The sequence below is a fragment of the Kogia breviceps genome, chromosome 6, assembly GCF_026419965.1.
Source record: "Kogia breviceps isolate mKogBre1 chromosome 6, mKogBre1 haplotype 1, whole genome shotgun sequence".
In the NCBI taxonomy this organism is placed as follows: Eukaryota; Metazoa; Chordata; class Mammalia; order Artiodactyla; family Physeteridae; genus Kogia; species Kogia breviceps.
The window spans coordinates 21199746-21218104 of record NC_081315.1 but is presented as its reverse complement, the minus strand read 5'-3'; the positions used below and the strand labels follow the sequence as shown (position 1 = coordinate 21218104).

The window sequence follows — 18359 nt, the reverse complement described above, 5'->3', positions numbered from 1 at the left end:
GCAGCACGGCAAATAAAAAAAAAAGACTGAGACAATCCTTATCCCAGAACCCAAGAGGCTCAGCAACTGGGGCCCAGGTCCCTTGGAGGCCAAAGGCTGAAACAGAGGAATTCGTTGAAAGACTGCAGAAGGAGGCCTTTGGCTCCGCTCCACTTCTGAGCCCCACCCTACTCCTCCAACAGAGGAGATGGGAGGAGTCTCGTCTGGAGAAACTGAACCAGAGAATCTCTGGGGGCGCCAAGAACAATGGAGCGTGAGGGTAAAATTCTGTACTGATCACAGTGCGAATTCACATACTGCACAGTGGGAGAAGCTTCCTTCCTTCCCCCTCCACACTCTCCGACTACTAGAAGGCAGGCCTAATATACCCACCCTCCACCCTCACCCTTCTCTCCCTCCTCCCTCACAGGGGAGTTAAGGGTGTTTTTCCTAGAGGAAGTTAACGGTCCCATAAAGATGACCTACAGATGCCATCAGCTGGGGTCCCCCCAGAAGAAAGCTGCCTCCTGATCCATCACCCTTCGGTGAAACTGCCTACTGAGTAAGCCCCGTCTGTGCACACAGAGCCCCCAGTTCTCTCCCTAGTGCCTCTTTCTTAAATTGCACAGGTAGCCAATCAAGAATGACCTGAGGGGCTTCCCTGGTGGCGCAGTGGTTGCGAGTCCGCCTGCCGATGCAGGGGACACGGGTTCGTGCCCCGGTCCGGGAGGATCCCACATGCCGCAGAGCAGCTGGGCCCGTGAGCCATGGCCGCTGAGCCTCCGCATCTGGAGCCTGTGCTCTGCAACGGGAGAGGCTGCAACAGTGAGAGGCCCGCGTACCGCAAAAAAAAAAAAAAAAAAAAAAAAAAAAAAAGACATGACATTTGAGTAAAGCCTCTAGGGTCTCTTTTGCTCAGATCGCTTTGCTGGACCCTTGTTTTCTTGGCCTCATCAGGCTGGAGGGCTCTAGGTTCAGTCCTTGGTCCTCTCCTCTTTTTTTTTTTTTTCCAGAATTGCCCTCTTGAAGTTTACCTTATAGCCAAGGAAGACAGAAAATACCATAAGAAAATAAGATATTGTGTAAGAGGGTGGTGTTAAGCTATACAAGAAAAACGAGAGCGTTATACAGGGACGTGGGGGTGGGCTGCTGGGGGGTGAGCTAGAGTGGGTTGCAGTTTAAACAGAGCTGTCAGTGTAGTCCCACTGTGAAGGTGGCACTTGAACAAAGACTTGAAGCAGGTGAAGGAGTTAGCCATGTGGCCAAGCAGGGAAGACGCTCTTGAGATAGAGGAAGTAGTAGCCAATGCAAGGACTTTAGGTGGAAATGTGACTGGTGGGTTAGCAAAGAAGTTAGTGTAGCTGAGAGAGGAGGCTGGCGGAGAGTGGTAGGAGGGAAAGTCAGAAAGGTAATGGGTGACCAGACCAGGCAGGGCCTTGAAGGCCATTGTAAGGACTTTGGCTTTTTCTCTAAGTGAAATGGAAAGTCGTTACAGGGTTTTAAGCAGAGGGGTAACATGATCTTGCATTTTAAAAGGATCACTTTGTCTGTTTTGCAGAGAACAGACTGTCTGGGCGCATTGGTAGAAGCAGAAAATTCAGTTAGGAAGCTACTGCCAAAATTCGGGTGAGGGAAGCTGGCGACTTGAACCAGGAAGATAGCAGATGACACCTGAGATATGGCGGATTCTGTATATATTTTGAGGGTAGAGCCAATAGGATTTCAACAAATATGGAGTGTGAGAAGAGTCAGGAACAGCTTTCAGATTTGGGGGCTGAGCATCCTGAAGGATGGAACTGTGATTAACTGAGTCAGAGAGGGCTGCAGGAGGAGCAGTTCTGCGGGGAAGACCAGGAGATGTGACTTAACGCTACAGCTAAGGAGAGGCTTTAGACACTGTGCTCTACTAAGCTATTTGGATCGTTTGTTATTGCATCATAAACTGGCTAATACATTGTTGCTTATGCATCCAAGCAGAGATGGAGAGTAGACAGTTGGATATACCAATCTACATTTTAGCAGGGAGATCTGAACTGGAAATATAAGTTCAGGATCTCTGTCAGAGTTGTTCACTACTATCTCCCAACAGTTCCTAATACATAGAGGTGCTCAAAAAATATTTAACGGGTGAATAACAAATAAAAATTAAAGACAAAGGCCAAAATAGAAAAATAAGAAGGAACTTGGAAGAAACAGAAATGATAAAGGAGATTTTTTTTTTAATCATTAAAATCCTCAGAAAAGAATAAACTGCATCTATGAAACAAGAAAGGAGTGATATAACAGCAGCAGCAACAAGAAGAACTAAAGAACAATCAAAGGATAAAAATTAATTCTTAGGAATTAAATTCATATTTGAATTTTTTAAAAAATCAGTAAAAAGTTGGAAGTTCAAGAAATTCCCTGAAAGAACAAAAGTCCAAGAAGATGAAGAACTCAAGATAAAAGAAAACTAAAGATCAGTCCAGGAGGTCAACTTACGACTAATATATATTTTAAGAATGAGGGACAGGGCTTCCCTGGTGGCTCAGTGGTTAAGGATCTGCCTGCCAGTGCAGGGGAAACGGGTTTGAGCCTTGGTCCGGGAAGATCCCACATGCCACAGAGCAACAAAGCCCGTGTGCCACAACTACTGAGCCTGCACTCTAGAGCCCGTGAGCCAGAACTACTGAGCCTGCATGCTGCAGCTACTGAAGCCCCGCACATCTAGGGCCCGTGCTCTGAAACAAGAGAAGCCACCACAATGAGAAGCCCACGCACCGCAATGAACAGTAGCCCTCACTCACCGCAACTAGAGAAAGCCCGTGCACAGCAACGAAGATCCAACACAGCCAAAAAGAAAGAAATAAATGAATTTATTTTAAAAAAAAGAATGAGAGACTTCCCTGGTGGTCCAGTTGTTAAGACTCTCACTCCCAGTGCAGGGGGCCCTGGTTGGATCCCTGGTCAGGGAACTAGATCCCATATGCATGCTGCAACTAAGAGTTCGAATGCCACAACTAAGGAGCCTGAATGCCGCAACTAAGGAGTTGGCGAGCTGCAACTAAGGAGCTCATCTGCCGCAACTAAGACCCAGCAAAACCAAATAAATAAATATTTTAAAATAAATAAATAAAATAAAATAAATAAAAGATCCTACAGGCCACAACAAAGACCCCACGTACTGCAACTAAGATCCGGTGCAGCCAAATAAATAAATAAATATTTTTAGAAAGAATGAAAGAACAGAGAAAATAAGACAAAATTTAGGGGTAAACAATATTTTAAAATATTCTAGAACAGGGCTTCCCTGGTGGTGCAGTGGTTGAGAGTCTGCCTGCCAATACAGGGGACGCGGGTTTGTGCCCGGGTCCGGGAGGATCCCACATACCGCGGAGCGGCTGGGCCCATGAGCTGTGGCTGCTGAGCCTGTGCGTCCGGACCCTGTGCTCCGCAACGGGAGAGGCCACCACAGTGAGAGGCCCGCGTACCACACACACACACACACACACACACACACACACACACACACACAAAATTCTAGAACAGAAGGGCATGAGTTTTCAGGCTGTGAAAAAACCTCCTCTAGGATTCAGCATAGTGAAGGAAAATGCCTCTGAGCAAGCACAGCACTGTAACACCTCAGGCCAGGGATCAGGGGAAGACCCTAAAGCTTCTACAGCTTCCAAATAAAGCATCAGAACAGCACAGAACACCTCAACAATAGCAGTGGAAATTAAATAATAATGAAAACAATGTTTTCGAAATTCTGAGGGTAAGGATTTTTAACAGAGAAATAAAGGCATATTCAGAAGTGTCAAGACCTACCATTCCCCTTCTCTCAGGAAGTGTCTGGAGGATGTGCTCCACCAAAACGAGAGAGAAAAACCAATACATAGGATAATATGAAATCCAGGAAACAGGTGATCCAAATCAGTAGGGTATAAGGGAAATTCCTAAGATGAAGACAGGAAGTTGTGGTATGACAGCTATGTAACAGATCTAAAGTACAACCTCCAGATTGGAGAAGAAATATGGAAGACTAAAGCACAAATGACTCCAAGAAAAAAACAAGTGGTATTACTAGCTTACTTAATGTGTTTAAATGTACTGTGAGGAAATTTTCAGTTTTGCTGAAGATTCGGAGATGAAATTAAGCAAACAAACAAAGAGGCAATTATTAACCCCATGTAAAACAAAAAACTATACAAGAAGGAAATGTAAGCATAGTATACTACTTGATTCAGCTTTGAACATTATTTACTTAATCACAACAACATAAACATTGATTTAACTCAACAAAGTGATATAACTTTTCTGGAAGGATGAAGTGAGGAAAAGAGGAAATAGAGGAGTATGAAATTTTTTCTGCCATAAAAGGAAGTCAATTGATAATGTCTAAAATTTGTGAATTAATAAATAGCAGTGAACACATAGTATTTAGAAATATGGAAATAAATACCAAAAGTAGTAGTCAAAAGGAGTGCCAATGGCTGTCTCTGGGGATGGATTGGGGATAAGGAGAATTATTTGTTGTTATAAGGCTTATAACCTCAATTTATTTTCAGACTACATACATGTATCCCTGATAAAAATAAATATTTTGGGATGTGGGACATACCAGCACCAAATCAATACTTTCCACTTGATATAACATAAAGATTCAAAGACAGTGGCTCATCATGTGGTCCAATGTTGGGGGACTTAAAAATTTTTTTAATTAAAAAAATAAAATAAAATCATACCTTGGGCATAAAGTTTCAGCCAAGTTAGATGAATAAGCTCTAGAGATCTGTTGTACAACATTGTACCTCTAGTCAACAGTAATATATTATACCCTCAACATTTTGTTAACAGGGTAGAGCTCAAGTTACACATTCTTACCACATTTTAAAAAATGTTTAAACATGTCTATGCACCTCTATCTCTTGTACTATCAGTGGTATTCATCACACTTTCAAGCCAAGGGAATAGTGTGTGCCATCCTCCTTGGAGCAATTAGATGGACAAGAGACCAATGTTCACAGTTCAAGGGCCATGTCTGACCCAAACTAATTCAAGACATAATAAAAAGCCTGAATAATTCCATAATCATTAAAGAAATCAAATCTCATAGTTTAAATTTTTTTCACAAGAAAAACATCTGGTCTAGATCATTTCATAGGCAAATTCTAACAACTTTGAAGGAACACACTCTTCCAATCTTATTAAAACTCTGAGAAAATAATTCTCTAATTCATTGTGTGAGGTTAATATAATCTTGATACCAAAATGAGCAAGGACCATACAAAAAAGAAAAATTACAGTCCAACCTCACTCATGAACAAAGATGAAAAATCCCAAGGTATTAACAAAAGAACCAAGCAATGTATAAATGGTGATATGTGCAATGTTTTTAAAAGCACTGTGTTTGGGGGGTTAAATGAAAAGGGAGCCCTAGCATCTTGCATCAGGCAAATTCATGGTGTTTATAGTAGAACATTTTGTGTGGATCCGAAAAGGCAAGGAGCACAAGATGTTAAAAAAAAAAAACTATGAATACACATGAAATAGAAAGCTTTCTCATTACTATAGGTTTCTGATTTTAGGAAATGGGTTATTGGCAGAGGATAACACTGACCTACCTCTGTTTTGAAGTGGAGAGGAAGAAATAAAGATTTCAGATAGAAAACTGATAGCATAACTATTCCAACATGAGGCTACTGAACTCTCAGGGAGCCCCTTCCAGGCTCTTGGACCAAACTGCCACACTTAGAGACATATAGCAGTCCCCCGTAAGATCCCAGCCTTTTCTGTAAATTTATCCTCTGAATTTGTAATATAGGTGGGTAGAAACTCCATGCACTGCCTACTTCAAACCTCAAGGATCATGAGAAGGGTCTTGGTCACTGAAGAGTGGTTTATTATAATGGCATATCTTCTGCATATCTTTCCCCTAATTAGGAATTGTGTGTATGTGGCAGATCCATACCCCCGAAGGGAAAAGCATTACTCACTGTGCGTGAAATATTCTCTCAAACTCTGGTGACCCAGAGACTGCTGGGGCTGTAACTTTGTATTTTGATCTCGCCTTTCTTACCTGCAAAGCAAAATAACCTGCAAGTAAAGAGGAATGAACATTAATCACGTGGCACATCATTATTCATTAGTAAAATGCAAATTTAAACCACAGTTAGATATACTACATACTTATTAAAATGTGTAAAATTTAAAAGACAGATCATACCAACTAGAAAAGACAAACAGACAAGTGAAGATACAAAATCAACTGGAATTCTCATACACTGCTGGTGGGAATGTAAAATGATACAACTGCTTTGGAAAACCATTTGGAAGGAATTTTTGTAGTTAGACATACATTGAGCATATAATTCAGTCATTCCACAACTAAAATTTTCCCATGAGAAATTAAATCATATGTCCATAAACACACCCAACCACAAATGTTTACAACAGCTTTATTTGTAATACCCCAAAATTAGGAACAACTCCCTGATGGTTAAGATTATATGTCAACTAGGCTATCCATGGTGCCCAGTTGTTTGTTCAAACACCAGCCTAGATGTTGCTGTGAAGGTATTTTTTAGAGGTGATTAACATTTACATCAGTAGACTTTGAGTAAAGCAGCTGACCCTCCATATTGTGGGTGGGCCTCACCCAATCAGTTGAAGGCCTTAAGAAAAAAGTCTGAGGTCCCCCAAAGAGGAAGAGATTTTTGCCTCCCTTTGGACCTAAGACCGCAACATCAATTCTTGTTGGAATTTCCAGTCTTGCAACCCATCCTGCATATGTCAGACTCACCAGCCCCAACTATTATATGAGCCAGTTTCTTAAAATAGATATGTGAGATGTGTAGGGGTGTGTGTGTGTGTGTGTATGTGTGTGTGTGTGTGTGTGTGTACCATTGGTTCTGTTTCTCTGGAGAACGCCGACTAACACAAATGTCTATCAACAAGTGAGTGGATAAATAATTTGTACTTTGTCCATACAACAGGATACTATTCAACAGTAAGAAGGAATGAACTATTAATAAATGAAACAACATGGATGAATCTCAGAATAATTACGCAGAATGAGGTGTGTGCAGATGGTGTCACCCGGAACTTAAGCAGCTGCACAAGGGGCATCGGGGGTCTGACAAGAGCCAAGGACAAACTAAGAGGGCAGAAGTCCAGGAATGTATTCCGCAGAGCCAGCCAAAAGAGCTTTAAGGTTAAAAATAAAGCAAAACCAGTTACCACGAATCTTAAGATAAACATTGTGAATGATGAAAAAGATAACGGAGTGAATAAAGCTTTCGTAGATGTACAAAAGGAACTTGCACACTTCTCAAAAGGCCTTTCTCTTGAACCCCTGCAGAAGCAGCTGATTCCTCAGCAGTGGCCAGGAAACGAACCAGTTAATGTTGATAAAGCTACAAGATTCATGGCTCCGTTGTAATACACTGGTGATGCGTCAGATTCCCCCAAAAGACCAATAAATTAAATGTTTGATACAAAAAATTATGCTAAATGAGAGGCAAGACCCCCCCCAAAAGTATTACTGTATAAGTTTATTTGTATAAAATTCTCAGAAATGCAAGTGAATCTACAGTGATATAAAGCAGATCAGGAGTTGTCTGGAGATGAGGAGGGACAGGAAGGGGTGGGTCACAAGAAAACTTGGGGATGATGGATCCCTGCAGGGCTCCGCTTCCCTATTATGAAATGAGTATGACTTTCCTCTTCATTTGCTGCATGGAAAATACATTAGATTATGAAACCCCAATGCCTGGGATCACCTGCCTCTGATCATCAGTTCTGTGACCCTCTTTCACTTTCAGACGCACACTTCCCCCTTTGTAAATAGTTCTCACCTCCTGTCTTTATCTCCCTCCTTTTACCCCGTAATTAACTTCTGGGGTCTATTATTTCCCTTCAGATAATTTCTTCCCGTTTCAGTTTCTCTCCAACACTGTTCTGGTCTCCCTTATTTTAGTACCTTGATATCCATTTTCTACTTGCTAATGTTGTAAAAATAATCTCCTTTTCCACACCAAGTTTGCAGCTGCAGTCTCTCGCTGTGTGACAGTATTAGGGGCCATGTGTTTCCTCCAGAAACATGGCACTATCTCCCCTCCAACAAGAAGTCAGTAAATACTGAACCTGGTCAAGTAAGCCTCTCACAGCTGGCTACTTTCCTTCCCCTTCATTCCCCTCTGCTGCAAATAAAGTGTTGGTCCTGATTTAGAAGCTACAGCTGAACATCTAAGTGTGTAAGCACTTAGGACTGGCCTCTTTCTCGTTCAAACTGTGGTCTTATCACTGAAGTCTGGGAGGGTAGATTGAAGATAAGCGTGGGATTAGGCACTGACCGTTTCCAACCCTGGACTAAGTCTTTTCAAGGCAGCGTAAAGCTGGAGAGGCCAATGGCTCACAGCCTCGGCTGGAGCCAAAGAGGAGGTCTATCTATGGAGGGGAAAAGTGGGACTTGGCCATTCTGGACCCTGCTGTTACCACGGCTTCTGACGTGCTCCACAGCCTCAGAGAACACACCAGGCAAGGCTTCTTGTTTTCATGATAAAATGGGAGCGATGGGGCTTCCCTGGTGGCGCAGTGGTTGGGAGTCTGCCTGCCGATGCAAGGGACACGGGTTCGTGCCCCGGTCCGGGAAGATCCCACATGCCGCTGAGCGGCTGGGTCCGTGAGCCATGGCCGCTGAGCCTGTGCGTCCGGAGCCTGTGCTCCGCAACGGGAGACGCCACAACAGTGAGAGGCCCGCGTATCACAAAAAAAAAAAAAAAAAAAAAAAAAAAAAAAAAAAAAAAAAAAAAAAAGGGAGCGATGAAAGATGTGTGCTCCTAGATTTTTCTATCGGCAATGGTGCCAGAACCTAGAGCTTCAAAATGAAGGTGAATACGTGAAAGCTTTGCAGGGCTGTCTTTTTTCTGGTTGTTCATTGCACCTGGTCGGCAACTGTCTGGAGCAGCAGCGTATGTGAGGAATGAGCTTCAGTAAATCGAAGACCCCGCCCACCTCCAGCCCCAGGAAGGAGGACTCAGCTGCATCAGCTCCAGTTCCAAGGAGTCTCAGGTGAGGGGCCTCAGAGAGAGACTGTGGTTATCACCGGGGCAACATCATGAGGGTGGAAAGGCTATTTCACCACGTTTTCTGGAGAGCTTCCATTTTATTTCCCTTCTCATGAGTTGATTAAAACCTACTTGAGAATAAGCTCCTTTTGCTCTGCCTGACTTTCCTCTTCCTTTGCTCTCTCCAGGGGGACACGTGTGCTGGGGAAAGTGAATCAAGACCCCGCATCCTGCCCCCCCCCCACTCTCAGCCCAGCCACAGCTGGGCTTGTTCACCGCAAGGCTGCCTCTCAATCCACCAGAAGCTTCTCTCTGTGAGGAAGCAGCCAAGGACTGGAAGTGACTGTGCTGAACACCAGCCCTGGGCCACGCACCATGGTTGGCACTTCCTACCCAGTGTCCTGTTTAACCCTCTTTCATGAGGACACTGAAGGACAGATTTTCCCGGCCAAGGGCACCCAGCTTGTAAGTGGCTGGACCAGAAGATACAAGTCTGTTTTCAAGCCTTGAGTTGCTTCTATTATAGCTCAGGGCGTCTCACCTCTGTAAACGCCAGACTTTCGCTAAAGCAGCGAATTCTGGTTCTTAATGCCAACTCCCTCCCTCTCTCTCTCTTCCCTGTCCATCACCACCCACCATGGGCCCGGTCTCCCCTTCCCAACTCAGCTGCCTGAACTTCAGACGGCAATTCACACCATCCCTTGCACCCACCAGCAAAGAGAACCTCTCTGCGGGGATGGCAGAGGCTGTGCCAGCCTGGGGCATCCGTGGACCTGCCCCTGCGCTCTCTGCAGGGCCAGGACGTGGGCACACACGGGGTGGACAGTGCCTACGTGTAGAGGGTCAACACAAGGCGTTTCAGACCTAAATGCTGCTTCAGTTGGCTATAAGCACCCTGCTTGACTCCAGAAAAGACGGTACATCAAACCACAAAACGTGTGTTTTAAGGTATAATGTTTTCATAAATTCGTAAAGCAGACTGGCTAGCAAGTCTGCCATGGAGTGTGCGTGCAGACTCTTTATCTAGCCTAAACCGTGGTGCCTCCGTGCTCGGGGCTGAGACGTCTGCCGCTGTGCCCCGTTTCCTGGTACAAGCACACTGGGAAAATAAAGAAATACGTGTTCTTGATAAGTCTTGCTCACCAGGGCTCAGACCCTTTTCCCCATTTTGCATGTTAAGGAAGCATGTGCCTAAGATAATGTGAATTGAGCAAAAGTGACCCCAGAGGAGAAGAAGCCTCTATTTAACCAGGCAAGCAGGATAATCCTAGCGGGAAGGCACTTTAAAATGTAGAATGAATTACTTAATCTGAAGCTCATATTTTTGCAGGAGATTTTTTTTTTAACCTGATAATCATACCTGCCATACCCAGCTTATTTAAGAAACACACAGTAATTAAAAGATTGGGGTTCAAGAAATCACAGCCATGATTTATAAGCAGGTACAATGTTACCTTTGGAACACTCCAGATTAATATTTATAGCCCATTTCCCCCAGGTTACCGCATTTCTAATGCTTACTCGAACTGGGCTGTGGGTTGTAACTACAGATGATGCAGAATCTCTGGGCTCGAAGGCCCACCACATTCTCACTGGAAGAACTAATCCCTGGAATGTTCGAAATCTCTGCCTGTCCCCAGGGAAGGGGGCACCGATGACCCTCAGCACAGCGTGCTCTGCAAAGCCCACGGGCCACCAGCAAGTGGGGAGAAACCCCCAAACGCTCCCTGCCACACACACACACACACACACACACACACACACACACACACACACACACACACACACACACACACACCGGGATGCCCACGGGCCACCAGCAAGTGGGGAGAAACCCCCAAACGCTCCCTCCCTCCCACTGCCACACAGACACACACACACACAGAGCCCGGGACGCTTACTTTGCTGACAGGCAGAGAGGACGGAGAGAGCAGCCAGCAAGATCGAATTCCCAGCCCTCTTTCACGTGGAAAGTTCTGGTTCACGGGACTATTCGCAGGAATCGAGGAGAAGATAGCAGAGGCACTTGAGACTTGGCAAGGCTGACCTTCCTTATAAGGCAAACAGAGCTGCGAAAGGAGAGAAAAAAACAAAAGGAGCTTCAAGGGGCTGTGTGACCTTTGCTCTGGAACAGCAATCAGAGAGGCAGGCGGGTCCGGGCTGTCAGTCAAAGACCTTCACCTGGATCGGGCGCAATTGCGCAACGTGCTTCAGATCTCCTCGAGCTCCGACCTGCAGGGTTAGCCCTCCAGCCTCAACACCTGCTGCTAACCCATCTCAGCCAATTCGAAAACAATTCCCTGTCCTGCTCTTCCAAAGCCTGGACTCCTTAGGCCCCTGCCTGGCTCCAAGGCCTTGATGTGACCTTTCCCACCTCCCGTGCGAAAAGAGAGGCGATGGAAGATTTGATTTAACCCCACTGAGATTAACGTGCTAATTTAAGCCGATTCTAACTTTATTCCCTAGTAAATGGAAGATCTAGGATTTGAACCCATGTCCAGCAAATTCCAACAGTGCCCTAAGCCCCCCGCCAGGCTTCCTCCCACTGTCACCCCAACTCTCCCATCATTGTGGTGACCATAAATTTTTTTAGTTGAGATATAATTGACATATGGCATTGTCTTAGTTTCAGATGTACAACATAATGACTTGATATATGTATATATTGCAAAATGAGCACCACCAAAAAAAAAAAAAAAAAAGAAGCACCATAAGAAGTTTTATGATCTACTTTCTTAGCAACTTTCAAGTATACAGTACAGAATTGTTACCTATAGACATCATTCTCCATGTTACATCCCCCAGGACTTATTTATCTTATAACAGGAAGTTTGTACCACAGATTAAAAAAAAAAAAAATACACTAGGGTATATGTTCTGAGAAGGAAGAGGCCCCTTGAGGAAAGAAGTAGGCCAGTGTTTTTATATAGTAAACGCAGCGCACATGGTCTCCATGCCGGTCCAGGGCCTCTCCATTCCAGGCCACGCCACACACAGCCCAGGCAGAGCTGTCCTTCCACATTTGGCGGCTTCTTCTGCAAAACCTATTCATCACAGCCCCTCCCCCTAACACAACTGTTTTGTTCTTTAAAGACTCAGCTTCCCCCCAAACAAAGTCGGGGTCCCTTCCTTGTGCCACCCTTCAACTCACTTAGAGGGAGCCCCAGAGCCCACGGGAAAGCTGGTGAGTCTTTCCTGTAGGCCCACACAAGCCCGCTCCTGGGCTCCCAACCCAGACACTTAAGGATGACACACCTTGGGCTTCCCTGGTGGCGCAGTGGTTGAGAGTCCGCGTGCCGATGCAGCGGACACGGGTTCGTGCCCCGGTCCGGGAGGATCCCACATGCTACGGAGCGTGGGGGCCCGTGAGCCATGGCCGCCGAGCCTGCGCGTCCAGAGCCTGTGCTCCGCAACGGGAGAGGCCACAACAGTGAGAGGCCCGCGTATCGCAAAAAAAAAAAAAAGAATGACACACCTTTGGGTAGAAGTTGAACCTCAGTTTGATAAGATGGGCTAATGATAGGTGAAGGGAAGTTTAGATGAGATAGGGCTGCTTTGAGGACTGAGTTAACGTTTATAAAGCACTTAAAACAGCACACGGTATCTAAAAATGTGTTCTGTGTGCTTGTTAAATAAACACATAAAGTATTTAGAAAACTACTTAGCATATTAGGTACCTAATGTTAAAAGATATTTTTTAAAAGGTAAAAGTCATGTCTCTTGTGCGAATATAAAATGAAAACACATCAAAGATTTTATTGAACTCATTAATGAGGGAACCAGTAAGACATTTTAGGGAGAATTCAAAGAACCACACATACATGGTGTTAAAAAACAAAATTCAACTGAGTTCATTTTCAAGATCTTTATTCAGTGATTTATGAATCGGGCAGCATCCAACCAACCTAGCAGAAAGAAAGGAGCTCTGAGGAGTTGTACAAAATGAAACACATTTATAGGCAAAAGGGAGCAGGGACAAGGAAGTTACACTTGGCAAAAAGTGAATTCATTATTGTAAGATTACTTTCCTTTAGAGAACGGCAGGAGTCTATCAGGCAGTTTACCTAAGGGTTGCTGATCAAGCAATTCCTGATTGACTGGTTTAAGATTCCATTTCTGGAATATTACAAGACTGTAAGTTATGTCTGGTTTGGTGACATGGGGCTTAGCATAAGTGACTCCATCTGGGGCCTGTTGCTTTGTTTTTAACAATAGGGACTCAGAGATTAATTTACAAATAGTTGCAAACCAGGTCTGCTCCCAGTGACCTGTTGGTCTCTTCATGTTGCCTCTGTTCTCATGTGTTCTTGAAACCACTGAAGACTAAGACTCTGTAAGAAGACAGATCCCAGAAGCCCAGGCCAGCACCCAAACGTTCTCGTGTATTTGATTGAACGGTTTTGGCCTTCAGTACACGGCAGGGATTCTACACTGCGAGGCAGCCGCCCTGAAACACATCAACCATCTGCTAAAATAACCTCCCCAAATGACGGGCCTCGAAGGAGAGGTCTGGGCTGGGCCTGTGGGCAGGCAGAGGGCTCTCCAAAGTCAGAAAGCTGCTCTGAGAAGGAGAAATAGCAGAAAGAAGAGGTGAGCAAAGGAACGGGGGTCCTGGCTGATGGCCATAACCGTTGGGTGTTTAGAGCTGCCGTTTTGAGAAACTTGGGTACATCCATACTAGGGAACTAGTTTTAAAAACACAACTCCCCGGGAATTCACTGGCGGACCAGTGGTTAGGAGTCTGTGCTTCCACTGCAGGGGGCACGGGTTCAATCCCTGGTCGGGGAACTAAGATCCCACATGCCGCGTGGCACAGCAAAAAAATTAAAATTAAAAAAAAAAAGAACAACACCCCCCCACACACAACTCCAGAGTGACCTTTGGTTCCCACTTTCTGGACAGATCCTGAGTTTCCCTACTGACTTCTCTCAGCCAATCCCAGTCAGTCCCCCAACCTTAGAGATGGTTGTTACTACAAAAAGTGCCTCATGTACTTTGAAACCCGGTTCATTCACGTGTAACCTGCTTTAACAGATCTTGAAAGTTGGTGTAGTTTCTGCGTCTAGGAAGATACGAAACAATGGAACTTTGGATAACAAAATGTTCATCACCTTCTGTGGTGATAAAACTTCCAGATGACTCCACAGTTGAAACACTGCCATAGCATTTAACAAACTAACAAAAATCTGAGCTTCTCTCTCTATCTCCCCTGGATGGGTAGAAGGTGAAAAGCATTTTCCCTGAAGGTAAGACATACAGATCCTTCCAGTATGGGTCCTAGTCCTTATATTTTAGTAAGAAAGGAAAAATGAGAGGAGAAACAACATATCGGTAATTATAGTAAAATGTTTTTAAAAGGTTTATATTCCCTATATAAACTCAAAAAAACGACAAGAGTTTGTGAGAGTTTAGCTTATTAGTTAAATCAGTGTTTGTTACCAAAATTATACTCTGGATAAGGCAAAGCAGAGAAAAGTTTGGTAGTATAAAAACAACCCCGAACCATGTGAAAGAACAGTTGTTGTGAAATGTAAACTCTAAATGTAACAATTTCTGAGTAATTTTGCTGATAGATGAAAAGATATATATATAAAGCTATAGATATGTTCTCTCAGACCAACTGCATCCCCCGCAATTATTCCCTGACTTCACCCTCCGTGTTCTATCCCTGTCCCTCCAAAAAAACGACAGCTTGTTGTCCTGGTTTCCACTGGCACTACGGCAAGCCGTCTCTGCTGCCAACGGGCCTGGCTGCAGAGAGACAGAAAACACACCGCCTGCCCGAGGATGCCCAGAAACCGTCAGTGATCACAATTATCAAGGACCATAATACTCCTGATTGAAAACTAGCCCAGAAAAGGGTTTCCACCTAGTGCCTAGTGTTTATTTCATTCTCTTGCTGGAAGTCCTGACCGATTGAAAACACCTTAACAACGCAGCAATTGTTTAAACAAAGCTCAGATTAACCAAACTTGAGAAATTATGCCCCAGCCTACATGCTGTAAAAATTCCGGGAACTGCAGCGGTCCTGCAGAACATTTTTCTCCCCCTTCAGAAGCTGGAGCACTTTGCTCTGTGACCCTGGGAGTGGGAATCAAGCTACAGAGTGCTAAGGCATTTCCTACGTTGGGGAGCCCTTTGCCCCGGGATGGCCAAGGCACAGGGCCCAGGATTCCAGTAGGTTACACCAAGCCTCGGGCAGAAACTAACAGTCATCCAACACCAGCAATGTCCCATCCAGGCTCAAAGGCAGAGACAAAAGGGGAGCAGAAAGGAGAAGAAACTAAAGATCAGTCCCCAGGGCAGTGTAGTGAGAAGAGCACAAGCTTTGAGCTAGTGATCTAGGCTCACGTCCCTGTATGGTGTTGGCGAGTCGCTAAACATCCCCTGACCTGTTTTCTCAAAGGGAAATAATAGGACCAACCACACAGGGTCCCTCTGATGACAATGAAATAACATGTGGGAAGCAAACAGCACAGAACGTGGCACGTGGCAGGGCGTCCACGAGGTCTCTCGGCCGCCCCCTCCATGCTCACAGGCCTGGTGGATGCAGAAGAGACAAGATCTATTTGTCAGGAAGGGCCCGGTACAAAGCAGCGATGATCACAGGATGCCTTTATAATTTCCCAGAAGAATGGAAACAGAGCACTTGAACTGCTTCAGAATGGCTTTTTGACAGTAATAGGTCTGAACCTGAGTTGTCTTAAGTGTACATAAGGCTTGGGAGAGGATAAAGTAGAGCAGAATCTAGAGACCCGGGAGGGGAATTAGAAATTCTCGTTGACAAGCCCCGGCACACGCAGCTCTACACACACACACACACACACGTGCACACATACATAAACACACTCATGTACAGATTCACACACATTCCTACACACTCACATTCTCATAAATACGCACTCACACACATATATTCACACACTCATACATACACACACACACACATTCTACCCTCATGTCTCCAAAGGGAATTTGTAAACTGAATGTTTGGACCGCAGGGTACATAGTCTCACAAAAATAACATTATAAATGGTGGCCATGTTCTCAGGTGGCTTCACAGTAAAGAAAATTGTAACCCGTAAGTGAGGTAACATGCTGCGTATTAGCAGTTGAACGACGGGAGGAACTAACACTTCATTTGCCTCTTCTGTTTAATCATTAGTAAATTTCTTTAAACCGAATAGTATTTGAAATGAAGCACTTTTAAAAGAGGGCCGTTGGCAAAAACTCCCTGCCCACCGCCCCCCATGGAGAGAAGCCAGGCACCCTGTGGGCCACGCTCAGAGCTGGATTCACGGATACTTGCTGCGACCACAGCAGCAAGAGGCAGGAGGGCGCTGGGCCCAGAGGGCTGAGACACCCCGACGGGCCTCGGTCTGACGGGGGCTCGGATGTCCGCCACCCCAGCTCTTAATTCCACTCAACAGAAGGGAAGTGTCGAGCACCGTGCCAGGCCCCATGCAGAAACGTCTCAACTAATCTGCCTAAGCAGCAGTGAAGCACGTGTTTTATTCCCATTGTTCAGACGGAGAAACGGAGGCTCAGGGGTTAGTGACTGGCCCAAGGTCAGTACAGCCGAGCCCTGCTGCTCCCAAAGCCTTTGGGCTTAACTTTAGCTGTACACTGGAATCACCTGGGGGTCATTAAAAATACTGACGCTGGGGCTTCCCTGGTGGCGCGGTGGTTGAGAATCTGCCTGCCAGTGAAGGGGACGCAGGTTCGAGCCCCGGTCCGGGAAGATCCCACATGCCGCGGAGCGGCTGGGCCCGTGAGCCACAACTACTGAGCCTGCGCGTCTGGAGCCTGTGCTCCGCAACAAGAGAGGCCGCGACAGTGAGAGGCCCGCGCACCGCGATGAAGAGTGGCCCCCGCTCGCCACAACTGCAGAAAGCCCTCGCACAGAAACGAAGACCCAGCACAGCCAAAAATAAAGAAATAAAGAAGCTTTCATTAAAAAAAAATAAAAAATAATACTGGCGCTTAGCTTTCCCCACCAAAAGCAATTCTGATTTAATTGATCTCAGGTTCGACCCAGGCACCTGAACTTTTTAAAAACACACCAGATGATTCTAAGTGCACAGCCAAGGTAGAGAACTACCTTCTTAACCAGTGTTTCTCAGTGTGGTCCTCACCATCTGCCACCATCACCTGAGGTGATATAAACACGCAGATTTCTAGGCCTCATTCAGGATCCGTTTTTTTTTTTTTTTTTGGTGGTACGCGGGCCTCTCACCGTTGTGGTCTCTCCCGTTGCGGAGCGCAGGCTCCGGACGCGCAGGCTCAGCGGCCATGGCTCACGGGCCCAGCCACTCCGCGGCACGTGGGATCTTCCCGGACCGGGGCACGAACCCGTGTCCCCTGCATCGGCAGGCGGATTCTCAACCACTGCGCCACCAGGGAAGCCCCAGGATCCGTTTTTGATCAGTTTCATGTTGGTTAAGGATGCACAGGCTCACATAACTCACACAACACTGCTCTGAAGTTGTAAATTATTCTCAGTTTACAGGTAAGGACACCGAGACCCAGAAAGCTTTGGGAAGCTGGTCTAGTCACTCCATCTCGCTGCTTCCCAAAGAGGAACGATCACACACCATCTTGGGGTGCGGTTGGGGGAGTGAACCAGCTGGTGGAAGCCAAAGTGGGTGTCCTTGGAGCCCGGGAAGGAAGGGGAACGGGTACGGAAGGTTCTGCAGTGGCAGGAGGGAAGAGGTGAGGGTGGAGGAACGGGATCCCGGGGGCCTCAGGGTGCAGCCCTGGAGAAATGGAGGGAGATTTCCACGGCAGGACTTTGCGGGGGGTACCTGGGTGGAGGAAGGAGGAAAAGACAGACACGGGAGAGAAGTCGAGGCTGAGGTGGGGGAGAAGGGGTGCTCTGCGTTGTTAATAGAGAGCAGTCTGGCTGGAGCCGCAGTCTCAGCTAATTCCTCATTAGGTCCACCAGTACTTGCCCGCTAGCCGGTTTTGATGTCCATCGAGACTTGGCAGTTCTCACTTTAGAATCACCAAAGGCGCTTTTGAAATAGACACGAATTTAACTGAGAAATCTCTTGGATTTTGTGACCTCAGCACGGCCAGCTACTGCCTCTGAAAACTTACTGAGATTTCTACGCGTGCAAGGAAGAGAGCTCGCCTCCTCTGAACTAAAACACGACGTTTCTCTTTGGCTTGTCCTTAAGGTGTAAATGTCAGTTTGTCTCCCGTGCGTTGCCCGGTTCCTTCACTAGGCATCCTATCCTGTGTAGGCGGGACAGAAATCTAGCATTGCAGAGGGGGCAGTGTGATTGGGCTACTTCAGAAAAAGGGGGGGCTGTGGCTTCCCCTCCTGTCTCT

At 45.8% G+C, this 18359-nt stretch overlaps 2 protein-coding genes across 2 annotated transcripts in view; one reads left to right on the top strand and one right to left on the bottom strand.

Annotated features, from left to right (window-relative positions):
• Positions 1–12048, bottom strand: part of MGST2 (microsomal glutathione S-transferase 2) — a 38905-nt gene extending 26857 nt beyond the window's left edge. The window contains exons 1-3 of the mRNA XM_067036243.1: positions 11971–12048; positions 10928–10985; positions 5955–6054 (exon numbers count right to left, since the gene is read on the bottom strand). Coding sequence (XP_066892344.1) covers positions 5955–6054; positions 10928–10985; positions 11971–12048 — 236 coding nt within the window. The remainder of the gene's footprint in view (positions 1–5954; positions 6055–10927; positions 10986–11970) is intronic.
• On the top strand, positions 7007–7399 carry LOC131758833 (ribosomal biogenesis factor-like). Its single transcript, XM_059067362.1, has one exon. It carries the CDS (start codon positions 7007–7009, stop codon positions 7397–7399), a length of 393 nt encoding a protein of 130 aa, XP_058923345.1.
• Positions 12049–18359: the final 6311 nt, after the last annotated feature.

What these genes read in the sequence shown, in the direction of transcription:
- LOC131758833 (XM_059067362.1), top strand. Translation starts at nt 7,007, where the DNA reads ATGAATCTCAGAATAATTACGCAGAATGAGGTGTGTGCAGATGGTGTC.